General features: G+C 32.8%; 1 protein-coding gene across 1 annotated transcript; it reads right to left on the bottom strand.

Annotated features, from left to right (window-relative positions):
- Window positions 1-2,510: 2,510 nt before the first annotated feature.
- LOC141404381 (single-pass membrane and coiled-coil domain-containing protein 4 homolog) lies at window positions 2,511-3,670 on the bottom strand. The gene is made up of 2 exons (XM_073987948.1): window positions 3,535-3,670; window positions 2,511-3,467 (listed from the first exon to the last, which is right to left on the bottom strand). The coding sequence occupies exon 2, from the start codon at window positions 3,452-3,454 to the stop codon at window positions 3,275-3,277; it is 180 nt and encodes a 59-aa protein (XP_073844049.1). The 5' UTR covers window positions 3,455-3,467; window positions 3,535-3,670; the 3' UTR covers window positions 2,511-3,274.
- Between the last annotated feature and the right edge of the window lie 15,260 nt (window positions 3,671-18,930).

The following is an 18,930-nucleotide window of genomic DNA, read 5'->3' as shown; positions in this document are numbered from 1 at the left end:
CTTGCCAGTGTGACCGTTCAATTTCGTCATTCATTATGCAGCCACAAAAAATGATGGTAAGATAGTGTGAACCAAAAATGTCATTCAAGGAATAAATTTGCAGCGTAAATATCAAACAAAAATGAAGAATTCGTGTGTTTTTATTAAATTTGGAGAATTACTATTGAAATTAGCGATACACGTGCTCATAACAAAGGACATTTGACGATGCAGTGAATGGAATAGCAAAGAAAAAGCAAATGGGCAAATGGTTCTGTTGATGACGACAAAACAAAAAGAAAAATAAATTTGTGCATTGTTCTGTTGGAAAAATATAAAAATCTCCCGGAGTTTGAATTGTATGTGTGCGGTACTAATAAATATGGAAAAAGCTATACATAAAACCAAATTGTGAAAGGAGTGGATGACGCAAAAAGAAACAAACAAATTCGTGTATTGTGCCAATGGAAAAATGTGCTCAATATCTTCCAGCGTCTAAATTGAATGTGCTATATTAATAAATGTGCTGTGTTAATAAATAAATTATTGTAGTTTTCCAAATTCATTATATGTGTATTTTTCATATTAATGGGAAGTCATGGGTCGCTGAGTAGGGATTTTCATGTACAACATTCCTAAGGCGGCCATCAGACCATCTGCTTTTTCATATGTATGTTGTCACTTTGGGTATACTAATATACAGAACAGCTGATTCATACATGTGAAAAAGCAGATGGTCTGATGGCGGCCTAAGTGAATATAAAATAGCCATATATGTATTAATATGCACCATTTAATTGTTTTTTTATTTATTTGTAGTTGCCAGCACCCATATTTATTGAGCAAATTTTAGCTCTGTTCCTTTACATGCAAGAATCTTCAGGTTTTACAACTTTTTACTCGAAAAGCGTTCCTTAACTTCAGACACCATACAAATCATATGGAAGTAGATTACAACTTTTGCTACTTTTGCCAGTTTTACCATTTTCAAAAGTAAAGGAACAGACCATTTATGATTTGACTGACGGCTTGGCATCCAACATAAAAGATAGTGTGACCGCTCCGTAAAACCCAACAAAACTGAAGCAATCGATATTTGCGAAAAATCGTCAGTCAAAACTGACAATGTGTACGGCACTTAAAAATATCAAGCATGACACCGACGTTATGTTTTTGTGGGATCAGTAAGAACCTAACTATCTTGTCCGTAAGCGAAACGGAATTAAAAAACATCAGTTTTAAAAGGATGGTAAACTGTCAAATTCGTCCATAAAATTTAAAAAAAGTCTCTCGCTCAAAAAGGTAATTTCGAGAAAACCGTGTTTAAAACTTCTATATTCACAATGAATATTGAATTTTAACGCTCATATCTTAGCCAACTTTTTTCCAAAATTTTTGCAACATATTCTATACTACATCTACTTTAAAATGAGTCAATACAAAATTTATTTTTTGTAATTTATATCATAGGTAAAAAACGGTGGTGTCCTTAACACCAAAGATTTTACCTGGGTATCATTGCCATCCATCAACAACAAAATTAATCCGATTTTTTGAAAAATTAAAATCAGACTAAAATAATTCTGAGTTTATTGATTTTAAATGATTGATCGCATCATCTAATCTTGCTTTTATGTACAACAAATTTCTTAGAGCTGTAGTGCGATTCTCTAACTCAAATTATGAATGAAAAGTTCAAATGAAAGTTGACAGCACTATTGCTATCGGTAGAACTTTACGACTACTTTTTATTGGTCGTTTACTTGCGGAAAAATAACGTTAATTACCGAAATTCTAAGCAATTTAATTTACCGACATTTGTCGGTAATTCCAAAAATAAGTTAGAGAATCGCGCGGAACAAGTTGAATACTCTACCAGCTGACGGAAAAAATCTGAATTTTTTCTAAATTGTAAGTTTTTTCTAAGTAGCCGGCTTTCGGCCGGGGCCTGTATATCATGCCTTCTCCATGAACATCGCGCCGCACACTAAAACACCACTTATATAGGCGGCAAAACATTTGTTAATATTGCTCTGTTCCAGAACCTACTACATACTATTTTTTACTACGATAGCATTTTTCCCGTATGTTATCGGAAAAATTAGTAAAAAATAGTAGATTCTTGCAGTACTAGAGTAATTTTATGAGTTTGCAGTAGTGGGGAACTCGATCTAATAACCCCTAGTTGCATGCACGAATACAAAGCAACTGAAGATTCGAAAGTCACCCGTATTTGCTCTAGGTACGTTCCATTCGTGTTTGTCTACAGTAAGATCATAAAAAAGTTCCCTTTATCACCTAACTCCATCTCTCGTCGGCAAAATGAAAACCGCCTAAAGTAAATTTAGACTATTCTTATAGATTCTGCTTTTTTGTCCAAAGTACATACATATATCGCATTAATCATATGTATATCGTCGCCATTATCCGTGTATATTTACTTGCGTGAAGTTGAAATTTCTCAAAAATGTATGTTTACACAACAAAATGGTGTTAAAGTTTTAACATGTTATAGAAAGATTTTCAATTACGGTAAATGGAATATCTTTTTTACGGTATTATATTTGTAAAGATATAAAAAATAAATACAAAGTTTCTTTTTAATATAAAAAATTATAAAATTCCAAAATTTCACAAGTTGACATTGTAGAATTATAATTATACATACAAGATAAATAAAATATAAGCGGTATTCACTCATTGTGGTAGATTTACAACTCTTGTTAATGTACTATATGTACAAGGTTTTTTTTACAACGAAGTGTGAATGTCTTTTTTGTGAATATCGTAAACAAATCAAAGCATCTTAACGTCGTCGTAAGTCTATCTTTTAGTTTCAGTTTTATTACACTTTTTTCACAAAAATTGTTTTTTTCTTGGCCTCCATTCTTTTATTATTCTTTTTATTTCTCCAAAAAACAAAACTCCGGCATAAAATAAAACTCACAACAAAGTGACAGCACAACAATCAGCTGTTCTAACCCTTGTAAAAGTACAATGGAATGTTTACAAGACTTTTAGGTCGAGTAAATTAACAACCCTGTGGTAAATTAAACTTTCATGTATTTTGTTGTTGTGGCATTGTAAACACTTGTAGATCTACAATATTAACAAGATGTACAAGATCTACAATGCCACTTTACCAACATGAGTGAATACCGCTATAGTTATAAATAGCTACTAAATACTATTATTACACCCTAAATAATATCTTGTTAAGACCCTATGAGGTCCAACATTGCACCCTTGATTTATTTCCAGATAGGTACGGAAAATAGGCAAATCTAAAATATGTTTATGCCATCATTCCTGTTGGTCTAGTTTTTATGTAAACAAATGCAATAATAATCAAAGCAAATACACCCACAACCGGAAGAACTACTGTTTTCACTTGATTGTGTATGGCTACATTTTCCATTTTACGTTCCTTCTTTTGTTTGCGTGTTTCCTTTACTTTTCCTTTTAGCTGGCGCATTGTTAATGTATTGCTGAAGAAAGAAAAATTATATAAAAAAATAATAGTGCTAGGTTGACTTAAAAATTGGCAAAACTTACTGTTATATTAGGAATATTAAAATAGAGGGAAAAATAAAAAATAACGTTTGATTGGATAGAATGTTGTGGAATTTTTAACTTCTACGTCAACAACGTCAACACTTGTTGATTGCTAGTTGTCACTACGTTTGTCAAATAACCAACCTGGTTTAATTTCTTAAAATGAACTATCGGAACTGCACATATCCAGTTACATTAGTTCATTAATTACATTAGTCATTTCCAGCGGCTCAATTCTGTTTCTATGAAAATTTGAAATGAAAACTTTTATTAACGGAGAAAACCATGGTAGAATCATTAGAAGGTAGGGCATAGCAAACAGCTGATTACAATTTTTTCTATTGGTTTGCTTATTCTTTCAAATCAGTATACACAAATTTTTGATCTGTTCCAGACCTGCAAGAAGCTACTATTTTTTACTACGATAAGAATTTTTCCTTTATGTTATCGAAAAAAATAGTAAAAATTAGTAGATTCTTGCAGTACTGGAACAGACCATGTGTATGGTTTTGAAAAATATGACAAAATTTTGTATACATATTAGTCCCAATTTACATTGGGCGAGTTTACTTGCGGCAATTGTCATTTTCTAGGAGAGAGAGGTGAGGCATATGGTAACCCTTTGCCTCTCAGCACCCTCTCTCACCTACAAACTGACAATTGCCGCAAGTAAACTCGCCTAATGTAAATTGGGACTTAGCTTCGTTCCCATACTTTTTTAGTGGCAAATGTTGCAAACGAGAGAACTCGCAAAAATTTCTATTATGTGCAACTTTAGCTGTGTTCCAGAACTAAAAAGTTTTTACAATTTTTACACATTTTACCCGAAAACCCGTTCCCGTACACAAAAAAGTTGTAAAATTTTCACTTCTCTTTAAAAAAATTGCGCTGATTGACGCTCTCTTTAAAAACTTTTTACTCGACAAATTTGAGCGTGTAAAAATAATAACATGGATGCCGGCGTCTGATTGGCTGGTACGCCGACTTTGACATTTGTTCCAGCTTTTTTGACGTTTATGTAAAGGAACACAGCTATGAATTGTCTCCTTTCTGAACAGAGATTTTGGAGACTTGTACTTCGGTTTTAGTGACATCTGTTAGTCGAGCAACAACCTTAGAATAAGTTTCATTAGATGGCGCTGTGATACTGCCATATATTATTAAGCACGAGATGGCACTATATGTTGGTTTCAAAATTCTTACCTCACACATTTTGGAGACTTGTATTTCGATTTTGAGACATCTGTTAGTCAAGTATAATCTTAGAATAGCTGTGTCTGGTTACCCTAAAATTTGTAACAATTTGTACCAATTATTGCTGGAAGTCGTCTGTTAACACAAAAAATCAGCAAAAGAGAGCGATTCGAGAGAGACATTTTGACAGTTCTTTCACTGAGAGCTTGCAAATTCTTGCTGGACAAATTTCTTCTAGCAAGCACTTGCAAGCTCTTCTTCTTCCTGAAAACAATCATCAGCTGTTTCTAGTTTTTTGTTGATTTATGTTTGTGAACATTAGTCCCAATTTACATTGGGCGAGTTTACTTGCGGCAATTGTCATTTTGTAGGAGAGAGAGGTGAGGCATATGGTAACCCTTTGGCTCTCAGCACCCTCTCTCACCTACAAACTGACAATTGCCGCAAGTAAACTCGCCTAATGTAAATTGGGACTTAAAAACAATTTTATTGTGGAAATAACATATGCTCTGTTCCAGAACCTGCAAGAAGCTAATATTTTTTACTACGATATGTTATCGAAAAAAATAGTAAAAATTAGTAGATTCTTGCAGTACTGGAACAGATCATTTGTCTAATTGTATTGTTTTATGGAGAACAAATTTGTAAAGTGGAAAAATACTTTTTTGTTCCATTTTCTTTTTTATTTTTAATAAAATACAACGTGTTTGCTTCCTTTGTTGGCGGACAAATTGTTCTGTTTTGGCAAGTCAGCTGATTGCTTGCTGGTTCTTGCTGGGAAGGTGTCTGTTTACTTCCCAGTGGGAAAATTGGGAACATATTACATTGAAAATATATTTATTAACGCATTATAAGCAATTCGTTCCAAAACGTATCCGTAAGAATCGAAAAAAGAATATAATTGGACAATATGTTAAATTATTAAATATATTATAGAAGATACTTTATATAATATACCGTAGAGAATCGAACGAGTTATTTCACTTGACAAAAAATTCATATTAATTACATCTTACATTCCCACTGGATACGACAAGGGAATGCAATGTTTCTTTTTCTATATTTTTTTTTTATAGTCCCGTTATCTGCCGACGCCTTCAAGTCGCAGCATAAATTTGCCAGTTTTATTTGTGTCGTGTAACAATAAAGACGTAAGTTTGTAAAATGTATTCCAAAAGACATTGGATACATTCAAAAATATTCTTAGCCGTATTGAAATCAAACTGGATTAAAAAAAACTAATCTGATCTTCAAAAAATTGGGGAAAACTTCACTTCATATGTAAGTCACAAAGTCATTTTTGAATATTCTTTTTTGTTTTTTATTATTATTGCTACCATTTTATTTCCCTCTTACAGATACCAATTATGGAAAGAATTTTAGTACCTCGTGGACTATTAAAAAATTTTAATGAACTATTTTAATTGCTGTTTTTAATGAATGAATATTTTTTTTGTATTCTATGAATACTTTTTTACCTACATAAAATCCTTATATTTCTAAATATAATTAAAAAATGAATTAAAAATAATGGTTTTCTATTTCAATTCAATAAATTACTTAAGGCATACCGGGGGAATAAATTATTTATAAAAAGAGAATACATACATAATACGATGCATTCCAGTATATGAATTCCATTATATATTACTAAAGAACTATAAAAGAATATACCCATAGATTACACGATGCTTTCTATGGATACTATAAAGGAATATATTATTTTCCTAGGACATGCACCGTGTTACGAATAATGTATTCGGTAATCAATAAAACATAGTGGCTCTGTATTACCCGTTCGATTCCCATCGATTACATTTTCCCACTGGGCCAGCAATTAAAATAGTTCATTAAAATTTTTTAATAGTCCACGAGGTACTAAAATTCTTTCCATAATTGGTATCTGTAAGAGGGAAATAAAATGGTAGCAATAATAATAAAAAACAAAAAAGAATATTCAAAAATGACTTTGTGACTTACATATGAAGTGAAGTTTTCCCCAATTTTTTGAAGATCAGATTAGTTTTTTTTAATCCAGTTTGATTTCAATACGGCTAAGAATATTTTTGAATGTATCCAATGTCTTTTGGAATACATTTTACAAACTTACGTCTTTATTGTTACACGACACAAATAAAACTGGCAAATTTATGCTGCGACTTGAAGGCGTCGGCAGATAACGGGACTATAAAAAAAAATATAGAAAAAGAAACATTGCATTCCCTTGTCGTATCCAGTGGGAATGTAAGATGTAATTAATATGAATTTTTTGTCAAGTGAAATAACTCGTTCGATTCTCTACGGTATATTATATAAAGTATCTTCTATAATATATTTAATAATTTAACATATTGTCCAATTATATTCTTTTTTCGATTCTTACGGATACGTTTTGGAACGAATTGCTTATAATGCGTTAATAAATATATTTTCAATGTAATATGTTCCCAATTTTCCCACTGGGGGGTTTTTAAAATTTTCTAGCAAAAGAGAATAAAAACCCCTTACCTTCTGAGAAAGTTCTTGCTGGACAATTCTTGCTGGGAAAGTAACCAGACATACTTAATTTCTTTCAATAGATGGAGCTAAATGATATTGTCTGATATTTTTTAAGTGGAAGATGGTTTCAATATAAGCAATAGAGTATAAGATAATATCTTCGTTCACACATTTTTTTCCCCGGAATGAGTTCCCGTAAAAGGTTCAGTTCTCTTTGAACAAGAATGGCGCTGAATAGCTTTTTCTTTAGAAACTTTTTACACGACAAATTTGGGCGAGCTAATATGTGCAACATATTTGCCGATTTTTGATTGGCTGTTACGCCGACTTTGACTTTTGTTCCAGTTTTTTTTAAGTTTCTGCCATTTTTTGCGTTCCCGTACGTTGTGGAAAAATGTGTATGTGGAACTTATTTTCAACGGTTTGCTCTTTTGACACTTTTGCCATCAAAAAAGTACAGAACGAAGCTAATGTAACAGGGACAATACAATCTGTTAATTGTAACCAATAAGTGACAATAAGCTGTATTTTTACTTTTTTTTTGTAAATTTGGTTTCAAAATGTACTAGGGTCCACTCAAGAAATTGGGAATTTCAAAATTTGCTACCATACTTCCCAATACTTCTTTTCATCCTAAACCTTTAATAAAAAGTACCTTTTTTTGAAAGCTTTATATTTACATTTTGATTCAAGTTCCTGAGAGAATTTTTAGAACGTCCCTATTATTCAATATTTTCTTTGACATTGTTCGGTAACAATGTTGTTTTTGTAAATTTGTTAGTTGTTGTAATTCATATTCTAATGTGGAACGCTGATATTTGGATGAGGAATTCTTACCTATATAGAACATGTCTCCGAAGAATAAGGTCTGTATGTCATATAGGGGCTGAGCTATGGATGCCAAAATTATTAGGAATATAGACGAACGAACAAAAAATAGTTGCAAAAACCTACTAGCAAAACTCAGAGCCTGTTTCACTATATCGAAAGAAAATGAATGCGAACGAAAAACAACTAAACTTTGCCTTTCAATGTAATATTGACTTTTTTTGCTTCGAAACAACTACAAAATTTGAAAATCATACACGAGTTAAGTAGTTTTTCTTTCGTTTTCATTTTCGTTCGAAATAGTGAAACTCACTGTCAGAATATTCGAATGCAATGTAAAATATGTCTTGATGTGCGGATTTACGACGTGGAAACGGCAAGACGACAAGTTTACATTATAATGTTTGTCACATTCGTAACACATGAGCCTAGCCAGACCCATATAATTATTTATATTTCTTTCGCATAAGAAGTTGTTGAATATGTTTAAAAGATCCTAATCTTACATAAATAAGCCTTATTTGTCAAAAAACTAGCCGAAAAAAACTAAACTTAATTAATTTTATCAAGTTTGTAAAAACGGACATATACATATGAAATAAAATTTCGTATTTGTCTTGTCTCTATGCTCGAAAATCCTATTTATATAAAATTTTGATGCACTATATTTTATTTCTGGGTATTATTCAGAATGAATAGTGTATATTTTATAACTTTACAGCTTATTGCAGTGCAATAACCATAATATCGATAGGTAAATGAAGGCATATATCCTAAGGATTTTCTAATTTATATGGAGAATCCTATATTTGAACCATTCGACTCCACAAAAGTAGCAGAAAGGCTAAGGGCCTGTTTCACTTTGTCGAAAAAAAAGACTGCGAACGAAAAACACCTAAATTTTGCTTTTCATGGTAATATTGACTTTGTTTTGCTTCGAAACAACTACAATATTTGAAAATCATACTCGAATTAAGTAGTTTTTCTTTTGTTTTCATTTTCGTTCGACATAGTGAAACAGGCTGTAAGTAATGTGTATAATTGTCTGAATAAATATTTGAATTAAAGTTTTGTAACAAATCATTTTTAATGACAACATTATAACAGTTAGACTTATTTAATTTTAAGTAGTCCTTCCATCGAGTGCCTAATCGATTTCGGCATTTATTTTTATTTAAATTTAGTTGACTAGAAACTCTTTCCACATTTACAGAAGAATGTGGCAAGCCTAAAATATGTTTAATAAATTTGAACAAAATAGGAAATAATTTTTTAGAATTTGCACATATTAAATTCACACACTGTTTTCCAAAATTATAGCAACTCTACGTTTTTATCTTTAAACAAATTTCTGAAATTTAAACGTGAAAGTTCGCGTGATTCTTGCTTTTCGTTTATTTTTATAAAGCATTCGTATTCCTTTATAATGTCGAAAAATGAATCTTCTGTTCTATTTATTCATGGTTCAATTATTAGAAGGTTGGGCAGGTTGATTAAATTTATAAAAAACAACTCTGAAGCCAGTTTGCTTATAACTTCAAAATTACTAATAACAAAAGCAACAAGTTTTGTTTATTGCATGATACAATAAGGAGGTAGCAGCAACTGCCGTTTTTGGTAACATAAGATGTCAAAATTTGACATAAATTCAATGCAATTGACACATTATGTTACCACCAGCTGGGCTGATAATGCTACCTTTCTTATTGTATCATGGTTTATTGGAAGTAATGTCAACGTTTGTATTGTTTACATTTAATTTAAATATTATTTATTTTTTCATTTATTGACGGTCCCACATGAAATAAAGCTATGTATAGCCATGTCCGTCCCCTATCTGTGGAGATCACTCTAGTGTCCGAAAGGATTGAAGTTGTGGATGTTAGTCAAATGTATTGTAGGCCTTTATATTGTTTGTATTGATAATTGACTATAATAGTCCACATTTTGGTATATCCGCCATATAGCACGACGCATCGCTTTTAGGAATATTGAATGTGGCATTAGTGCATCGTCCGGCAAAAAGGGGCACACGTGCCCTTGATGAGAATAACAGCAGAACAACCACCATTCAGTCTTCATCCAGAAGTCAAAGAAGCAAGTTCTGCTGTCGCTTGTTTCAATGATTTTTAATTTTACCAATGCATTAACGCACACGCTGTTTGTGGAGAGAGCTAGAGAGAGTCGTATGCGTGAGGCCGCAAACAATGCATTTGTATTGGTGCCGATACCTGCATTAGTGTTTCTAGAGGTTAAAAAAGCGTTTGTATGGTGAGGGTAACGTAGGGGAGAAAGTTAAAAGCAATGGTTTTAACCGGCTTTAACATGATTATATGATTACGCCCATGACTTATCATGGTGCCTCTTCCATTTCAAGTGGACTCTGATCCATCCATAAGATCTATAAACACGTGGGTTGGCCGTTGGGCTAGTAACCCACCCTATAAAAAGATCGTACTATGAAAAACAAACCCCATCTAAAGTTGATGACTCGGAAATTTTTAACGACTATGATCTGCGAATATGTACCTGAGTTTCCGGACTCTTCATAGAGAAGGTGCACTTTATGCACTGGCAAATATGTTTGTAAAAAACAATGCCGATATTACGGCATACAGGAAATACAATGGATAGGGAAAGGCGTCACAACAACACCCAAAGGATAAGCATTGTATCATATGCAATTACCTATATTACATGTTCCGAGTTTAAAACATCTTGTATCCAGCTTCACCCTGAATAAAGTCTTGCTGCAATTGGATAAAGGCTAAGTTTTTCAAAATGAATTTTATTTGAAATTCGAAAGCTCTCACTAAAGACATGGACGAATGCACCAAAGATATATTTTACGAGTGTTTAGAAATAACATATGGCCAGCATCCTGCATATGGGATTAAAATTATTCTAGGATATTTTAATGCCAAAAATTAAAAGCAGAATATTTTCGACCCAATAATCCGGAAATTCAGTTTGTCACAATGATGCATCTGACTATGGATTAGGCTGATAGACTTCGCATCGACAAAACACACGATAGATAACAGAACCAGATTCAAGCATCTTCCCTTTCATAATTCAAGGATCTTCCCTTTGATAACGTTGTGGTTGGACATCGGTAAATTGCAATCACAACAGATAGCCACAGCATATTCCACTGAACTGCCACAATTGCTTAAAAGGATTCCTCGCTAATGTTGAAATCAAGTTTGTTTTCGAATAATGTATGCATTGTTTTCTACTTTTATTTATATTTTGATTTTATATTCAATCAATTTATTTTGTCATTTGTCAAAACAATTTTGACACAATAGGAGGACCTTAGGAAAAAATTGTAATCATATGTTTGCTGTGTCCTACCTTGTAATGATTGTACCATGCTATTTATTATAAAACTTTGATTTATTGAAGCTAAGCACTTAAATTTATTTTCAAAATTAAACCGCTTCAAAATCTGACCACAAGGTTCAATGTAAAAGTTTGTGCAGTTTTTAATTATTTCCACTAACCCACTTTTCGACAATTTCGTTTTTTGACCAATTTCCTTGTCGTATATACTGAAGTACACGTTTTGGTAATCAACAAAATTCTGTTTTTATAATATGTTAAAAATGTTATTATTAATCAAACTACTCTTGACGATATAGCTGTCTTGTCATTGTACCAAATTAGTTCTAGCAACCACAATTTTCATACAAAACTGAAATTTTATGTGAACAAGTTGCCTTAACTAAAAATCGGCATTTTAGGGGTAAAAATCGGCAAATCGGCATTTCTATTTTTTTGGTCTAAAAATCGGCAAAATGCCGATAAATCGGCAAATCTGGCATCACTGGCTATGCCACGTTCATACCTGTGCTTTAATTACATTGTTCGCTCACCCCGTTCATACGACATGGTACATACTTCCTACCAACATAGTTCATATTTTCATACTTTTTGTTTGTTGGTTTTAAAGTTTCAACCAAAAGGCATGTAAAATTAGTTGATATGAACTGGAAAATAAAATATAATTTAAAAAAAATTAAGTTTCAGTGTTTTATTTAGAAATGCACTTAAAACTAGAAAATAATTTGTCGCTTAGCCTCAATAAATATATTCTTTCTCATGATGGAATCTCTCAAATAAAACACTTGCCGTTTAATTTTGCAACCATAATTTAAATGAAACTTAATTTTTTTTAAATTATATTTTATTTTTAACTTTTTAGTAAATACACTTTAACTTTTGAGTAAATAATTTTTTTCGTGTAGTTCCGTTATATAAAGGCTATACCAAAACCTGGAATTATGTCCATAATTTTTGTTGGGAAAGTTTCTTTACCATTGTGGAATCCAAATGCCACGTTACAACCAATTCACCTAAAAATTGAGATAAAATCCTTAAAATTCTTAAAATTAGGTCGTACCGCTATAAGGGGGCTATACCAAAACCTGGACCTCTGTTCACAATTTTTGGTGGGTAAATGTTTGTATCTTTGGAAATGCCAAATGACAGCTAATTCGGGCAAAACTTAAGATAAAATCCTCAAAGTACCTGAAATCGGGTGGTGCCGCTATATGGCTGTAGGAAAAATTGGGCCCATATTCATGCATTGTCATCCAAATCTGAAAAGTGTGCAAAGTTTCAGTTCGATTGGTCAACTGCAACTGTGTGGAAAATGAGTTACCAGATTTGAAATGCAATTCAAATAGTACACGTTAAAACACTGTGAAATTGACCAATCTTTGTTTTAATTACATATTTATGTATTGTCATCCAACTCTGAAAAGTGTTCAAAGTTTTAGTCCGACTGGTAAACTGCAACTGTGTTAAAAATGAGTTACCAGATTTGAACTAAACAACCAAAGCAAGTTAAATAAACCACTGTAAAAACACTTGAAATTGGGTGGAGCCGTAATATGGAGGCTACACAAACACCTGGACCTATGTCCATAATTGTTAATGGACACGTTTCTGTACCATTGGAAACCGTAGTTGTCAAAAAAGAGCCAATACTGGCTTAAAATGACGATAAAATACCTTAAATCGAGTGGTACCGCTGGATGGGAGCTACAGAAAAAATGGACCCATATTGGCTTTGGTTTCATATTCATGTATTGTCATCCAAATCTGAAAAGTTTGCAAAGTTTTAGTTCGCTTGGTCAATTACATCTGTGTTGAAAATGAGTTACCAGACATGGTAGAACAAGAAAAGGTAGCAGCAATACCCAGCTGACTGAACTGGGTTGTAGTGTTAGTGTCAAATTTCATATGACATTTTATACATTCATTTCTATTTCGATGTACATTAGGGACATATATTTTTTGAGAAAAAAAAAAATATATCATTCGGAAAAAACCATTTCCCAGAAAGACTTCTTCATATCAATGATATGTAACCTCCTCCAAGTTCGAACGATAAGCCGCGCAGTAAATCACCGCTTGTAGAGGCGATACAACGTTTGTTAATATGTGAGGTATTTTGTTAAAATTTAAAAAAATAAAGCCCTAATAAACATGTGCTTCTTTGATTTCTAAAACAAAACATTGAAACAGCTTCTCCTTTTTCTATGAATTTCCAGCGACCCCAAACTTTTCTGCTAGAATTCTACTTTCTGCGAGAATTTATGCATTTAGTGGAATGATGTGGAACCATAAAAATTGAAAATGTAACGAATTTTCATTCATGTTTTCCAAAATATTCAACCAAATGTGAAAAAATATTAGTTTTTTAAATTCCAATAATTTATAGACATTTCCTTGTTTTGTTTACAAATACAACTGGCAGTAACGTTACAAACAAAAACAAATTCCTTTGTGGTTGTTGTTCGAGTTGTATTTGTTGTAGTATTAACTTTACCTTGTATTTGTTCTACCATGGTTACCAGATTTGAAAAGCAAATTAAATAAAAAATTGTAAAACAGTGTAAAAATTGACCAATATTGGTTTTGATTTCATATTCATGTATTGTCATCCATATCTGAAAAGTGTACAAAGTTTTAGTTCGCTGGTCAGTTACACCTGTGTTGAAAATGAATTACCAGATTTGAAAAGCATTTCAAATTGAACACTGTACAACACTGTAAAAATGGACCAATATTGGTTTTGATTTCATATTCATGTATTGTAATCCAAATCTGAAAAGTTTGCAAAGTTTTAGTCCCATTGGTCAACTGAAACTGTGAAAAATGAGTTACCAGATTTGAAAAGCAAAATACCGGAAATCGTGTGGTACCGTTATATGGGGGCTATAGGAAAAAATGGACCCGTATTCATGTTGGTTTCATATTCACGTATTGTCATCTAAATCTGAAAAGTGTGCAAAGTTTTATTTCGATTGGTCAACTGCAACCGCGTTAAAAATCAGTTACCAGAGTTGAAAAGGGGGTTAAGTTAGACACCGTAAAAACACTGTAAGAATGGACCAATATTGGTTTTGATTTCATATTCATGTATGCTCTGTTCCAGAACCTGCAAGAAGCTACTACTTTTTACTACGATAAAAATTTTTCCTTTATGTTATCGAAAAAAATTTTAAAAATGAGTAGATTCTTGCACTACTATCCAAATCTGAAATGTGTGCAAATTTTAAGTTCGATTGGCCAACTGCAACTGTGTGAAAAATTAGTTACCAGATTTGAAAAGCAAATTAGATAAAACACTGTAAAACAGTGTAAAAATGGACTAATATTGGTTTTGATTTCATATTCGTGTATTGTCATCCAAATCTGAGAAGTGTGCAAAGTTTTAGTTCGATTGGTCAACTGCAACCGTATTAAAAATGAGTTACCAAATTTGAACTAAACACAAACCAAGGCAAGTTAAACAAGTAAGAACGGCGTTAAGTTCGGCCGGGCCGAACTTTTTATACCCTCCACCACAAGTTGTATTGAAGTAAAATTGAATAATTTGTTTCCTTTCGTGTATGAAGAAGACTTAATATTAAATTTCAGCAATTTCGGTAAAACAATGTGAGGCACCATTCTATGGGGGCTATTTCAAAACGTCGATCTATACCGACAAATTTCTTACGGAAAGTTTTTAGGCTCAAAGAAGACTTAATACCAAATTTCCTATATTTCGGTAAGAGAATGTGGCTAAAACTTAAAAAATACCGAAAATCAAGAAGTACGCTTCTATGGGGAAGACGTGGACCTATACTGATAATACTCTTCTGGAATATTTTATTACTCTTGGAAGACGAAATAACGAATTTCAGCCATTTCGGTTGGATATTGACGTCGCAGTCTTCAGTATTACGAACATCGGGAGGTACCGTCCTATGGGGGCTATATCGAAACGTGGACCTATACCGACGAATTTTAGTCAGAAATGGGGCAACGTGAAAGAGTGGACCTGTACAGACATATTTCTGGCGAACAGTTTTATATCACATTGAAGACTAAATACCAAATTACAGCCATTTTGGTGGAATATTGAAGACACAACCTTCAAAACACGAAAAATCGGGAGGTACCTTTGTATGGGGGCTATATAAAGGCGTGAACCTATACCGACAAATTTAAAGGGGAAGTTTGAGTACCCCCAACGAAGTCTAAATACCAAATTTCAGCCATTTCGGTGTGATAATGAAGCGAAAACCTTCAAAATACCGAAAAACGGGAGGTACCGTTCTATGGGGGCTATATGAAGGTATGGACCGACACCGACCAAATTCTGGGAGAAAGTATTGTACCCCTAAAGAAGACTACGTACCAAATTTCAGCCATTTTGGTAGGATAATGAAGCTAAAACCTTCAAAATACCGAAAATCGGGAGGTACCGTTCTATGGGGGCTATATGAAGGTGTGGACCGATACCGACAAAATTGTAGGGGAAAGTTTTATACCCCTAAAGAAGACTACGTACCAAATTTTAGCCATTTCGGTGTGATAATGAAGCGAAAACCTTCAAAATACCGAAAAACGGGAGGTATCGTTCTATGGGGGCTATATGAAGGTATGGACCGACACCGACAAAATTCTGGGAGAAAGTTTTATACCCCTAAAGAAGACTACGTACCAAATTTCAGCCATTTCGGTGTGATAATGAAGCTAAAACCTTAAAAATACCGAAAATCGGGAGGTACCGTTCTATGGGGGCTATATCAAAACGTGGACCGATATATCCCATTTTCAATACCAACCATCCTGCAAGTAATAGCAACTTCTGTACCAAATTTTGACTCTCTATCTTTAAAATTGCGAGCTGTATCTTGATTTCAACAGACAAACGGACGGACGGACGGACAGACGGACATGGTCAAATCGACATAGAATTTTATGCTGATCAATAATATATATACTTTATAGGGTCTCCGACGAATATTTCGATGTGTTACAAACGGAATGACAAATTTAATTATACCCTCCATATGGTGGAGGGTACCTACAGTTGAACCTCGATTATCCGGGATAGAAAATAAATGTTGGTATTTTTTCCATTTCCTATATTTTTCGTTATAAACTTTATTATCCGAGAGTAATGCATGGTTTATATTTACGAAATCCACTCGATTTCAGCTGTTAATTCCTTTGCGTATACGTCAAATGAAAACTCATCTGGATTTAATTTGACGTTTAAGCAATGGAATTGACAGTTGAAATCGAGTGGATTTCATAAATGTAAACATACTATAAAAGCACATTTTCCAATAAATTTGATTAAGCAAACAAAAGGTAAACGAAAGAAAAATGGAAATTTTCCCATATTACACAATTTGTATATTAATGGTATCAAAAAAACCATGGCACAAAATCAATTCAGATGAATCTGATGATGATATTATGTATCCTTCTAAAATTTTGTAGATTACCTTTAGAAATATAATAAAAATTACTGACTATTATTATTGTACAACACTATGTCATTTTTACTTAACAACAACTGTGAACAAACTGCATAAAAACATTGCCTCTATTATCCGTAATGGCTCCGGTTCCGACCATCACGGATAATTGAGGTCCGACTGTATTTGATATCAAATTAAATCGATTTCTCCAATACTGCAATTTCATGATTTTACTGTAGTGTGGAAGTCGATTGTTCAACGCCTAATTAAACGCATCTATTTTCACGAAACCTCTCTAGTCTGATCTTCGACTTAAGAATTTCATCCGCAGTTTGTACTACCCGATTGGGTATTTCATGTTTTGTTATCTCCCTGTCGTAGCGCATTTACATCAAACGTAAATAGCGTCGTTTATGTTGTGAATTCCATAAAGAAAACGTATTTGCTTAAAATCTTAGCATACAGTATGTTTACATATTACAGGTTTTAGTTTAACCAATAGGTTTCAGTAGTGCGATTTTCTAACTCATTTTTTTAGTTACCGACAAAAATCGTTAACATTAAAACGCAAAATTATAAATGAAAAGTTCAAATAAAAGTTGACAACACTCTTACTATCGGTAGAACTTTGCGACTACTTTTTATTCGTCGCTAACTTACCGAAAAATATCGTTAATTACCGAAATTAAAAGCATTTTAATTTTTTAGAAATGTGTTAGAGAATCGCACTACAGAAAGCCATAATATGAACATAACATCCCAGCAAAAAGTTTGCATCCGCGGATGCAGTTAAATCACTACAACAATTGGCGCTGGAGTACATATTTTCCTATGAATTCACCTATGAATTTTACAAGAGAGCGCGCAGCTAGGATGCACTCCATTTTGTTTCCACGGCACACAGCTAGGATGCACTCCATTTTCGATCCAAATCACAGCCTTTGATGTAGTGTTTTGAATTGAATTTAAATCCAGTCTAAAGATGCTATAAAATGCAAGCCATTGCAAATATCTCAAAATAAATAAAATACATTTCTTATTTGTGTAAAACAAGAATATTAACTTTATTAAATTAACACATATTAACTTTATTACATTAACACAAATTATAAAAATGCTCCATTAAATTTAATCGTAATTGAGTTTACTCCTCTGCTCTGCATTTTATGACACCGCAACTGATTTTGCTTCATCATCCGAATGGTTTTTCATTTTTCCTGCTGCTCCAGTTCAGATTTCCAAAAAAAACTCCAACTCCACTTCAAAAATAATTTGCGTCTTATAATTTTAGACACTCTTTCTTTTAAAATGGTAACAAATGGTAACCTCAGTAGTGGGATTCTGTAACTCATTTTTGCTGTTATCGATAATTGTGGGTAAAATTAAAATGCTTATAATTTCGATAATTAATGAAATTTTTCGGTAAGTTAACGATGAATAAAATGATGCCAACTTTTCTTTATCTTTTTAGTCATAATTTTGCGATTTAATTTTACCGATTTTTGTCGGCAACAGCACAAATGAGTTACAGAATCCCACTACAGGTATGTAAAGGAACACAGCTATGAATTGTCTCCTTTCTGAACAGAGGTTTTGGAAACTTGTACTTCGGTTTTAGTGACATCTGTTAGTCGAGCAACATCCTTAGAATAAATTTCATTAGATGGCGCTGTGATATTGCCATATATTTTTAAGTAGGAGATGGCACTATATGTTGTTTTCAAAATTCTTACCTCGCACATTTTGGAGACTTGTATTTCGATTTTGAGACATCTGTTAGTCAAGCATAATCTTAGAATTTCTTTCAATAGATGGAGCTAAGTGATATTGTCTGATATTTTTTAAGTGGGAGATAGTTTCAATATAAGCAATAGAGTATAAGATAATAGCTTCGTTCACACATTTTTCCAAGAAATGAGTTCCCGTAAAAGGTTCACTTCTCTCAATATGCTCAAAAATACTACTTATATAAAATTTTGATGCACTATATTTTATTTCTGGGTATTATTCAGAATGAATAGCGTATATTTTATAACTTTACAGCTTATTGCAGTGCAATAACCATAATATCGATAGGTAAATGAAGGCATATATCCTAAGGATT

This window comes from Musca autumnalis, unplaced genomic scaffold (assembly GCF_047663935.1).
Source record: "Musca autumnalis isolate F117 unplaced genomic scaffold, ASM4766393v1 scaffold_4, whole genome shotgun sequence".
Classification (NCBI taxonomy): domain Eukaryota; kingdom Metazoa; phylum Arthropoda; class Insecta; order Diptera; family Muscidae; genus Musca; species Musca autumnalis.
Note: the sequence above shows the minus strand (reverse complement) of the source record. Positions and strands in the feature narration are given on the sequence as shown.

What these genes read in the sequence shown, in the direction of transcription:
- LOC141404381 (XM_073987948.1), bottom strand. Translation starts at nt 3,454, where the DNA reads ATGCGCCAGCTAAAAGGAAAAGTAAAGGAAACACGCAAACAAAAGAAG.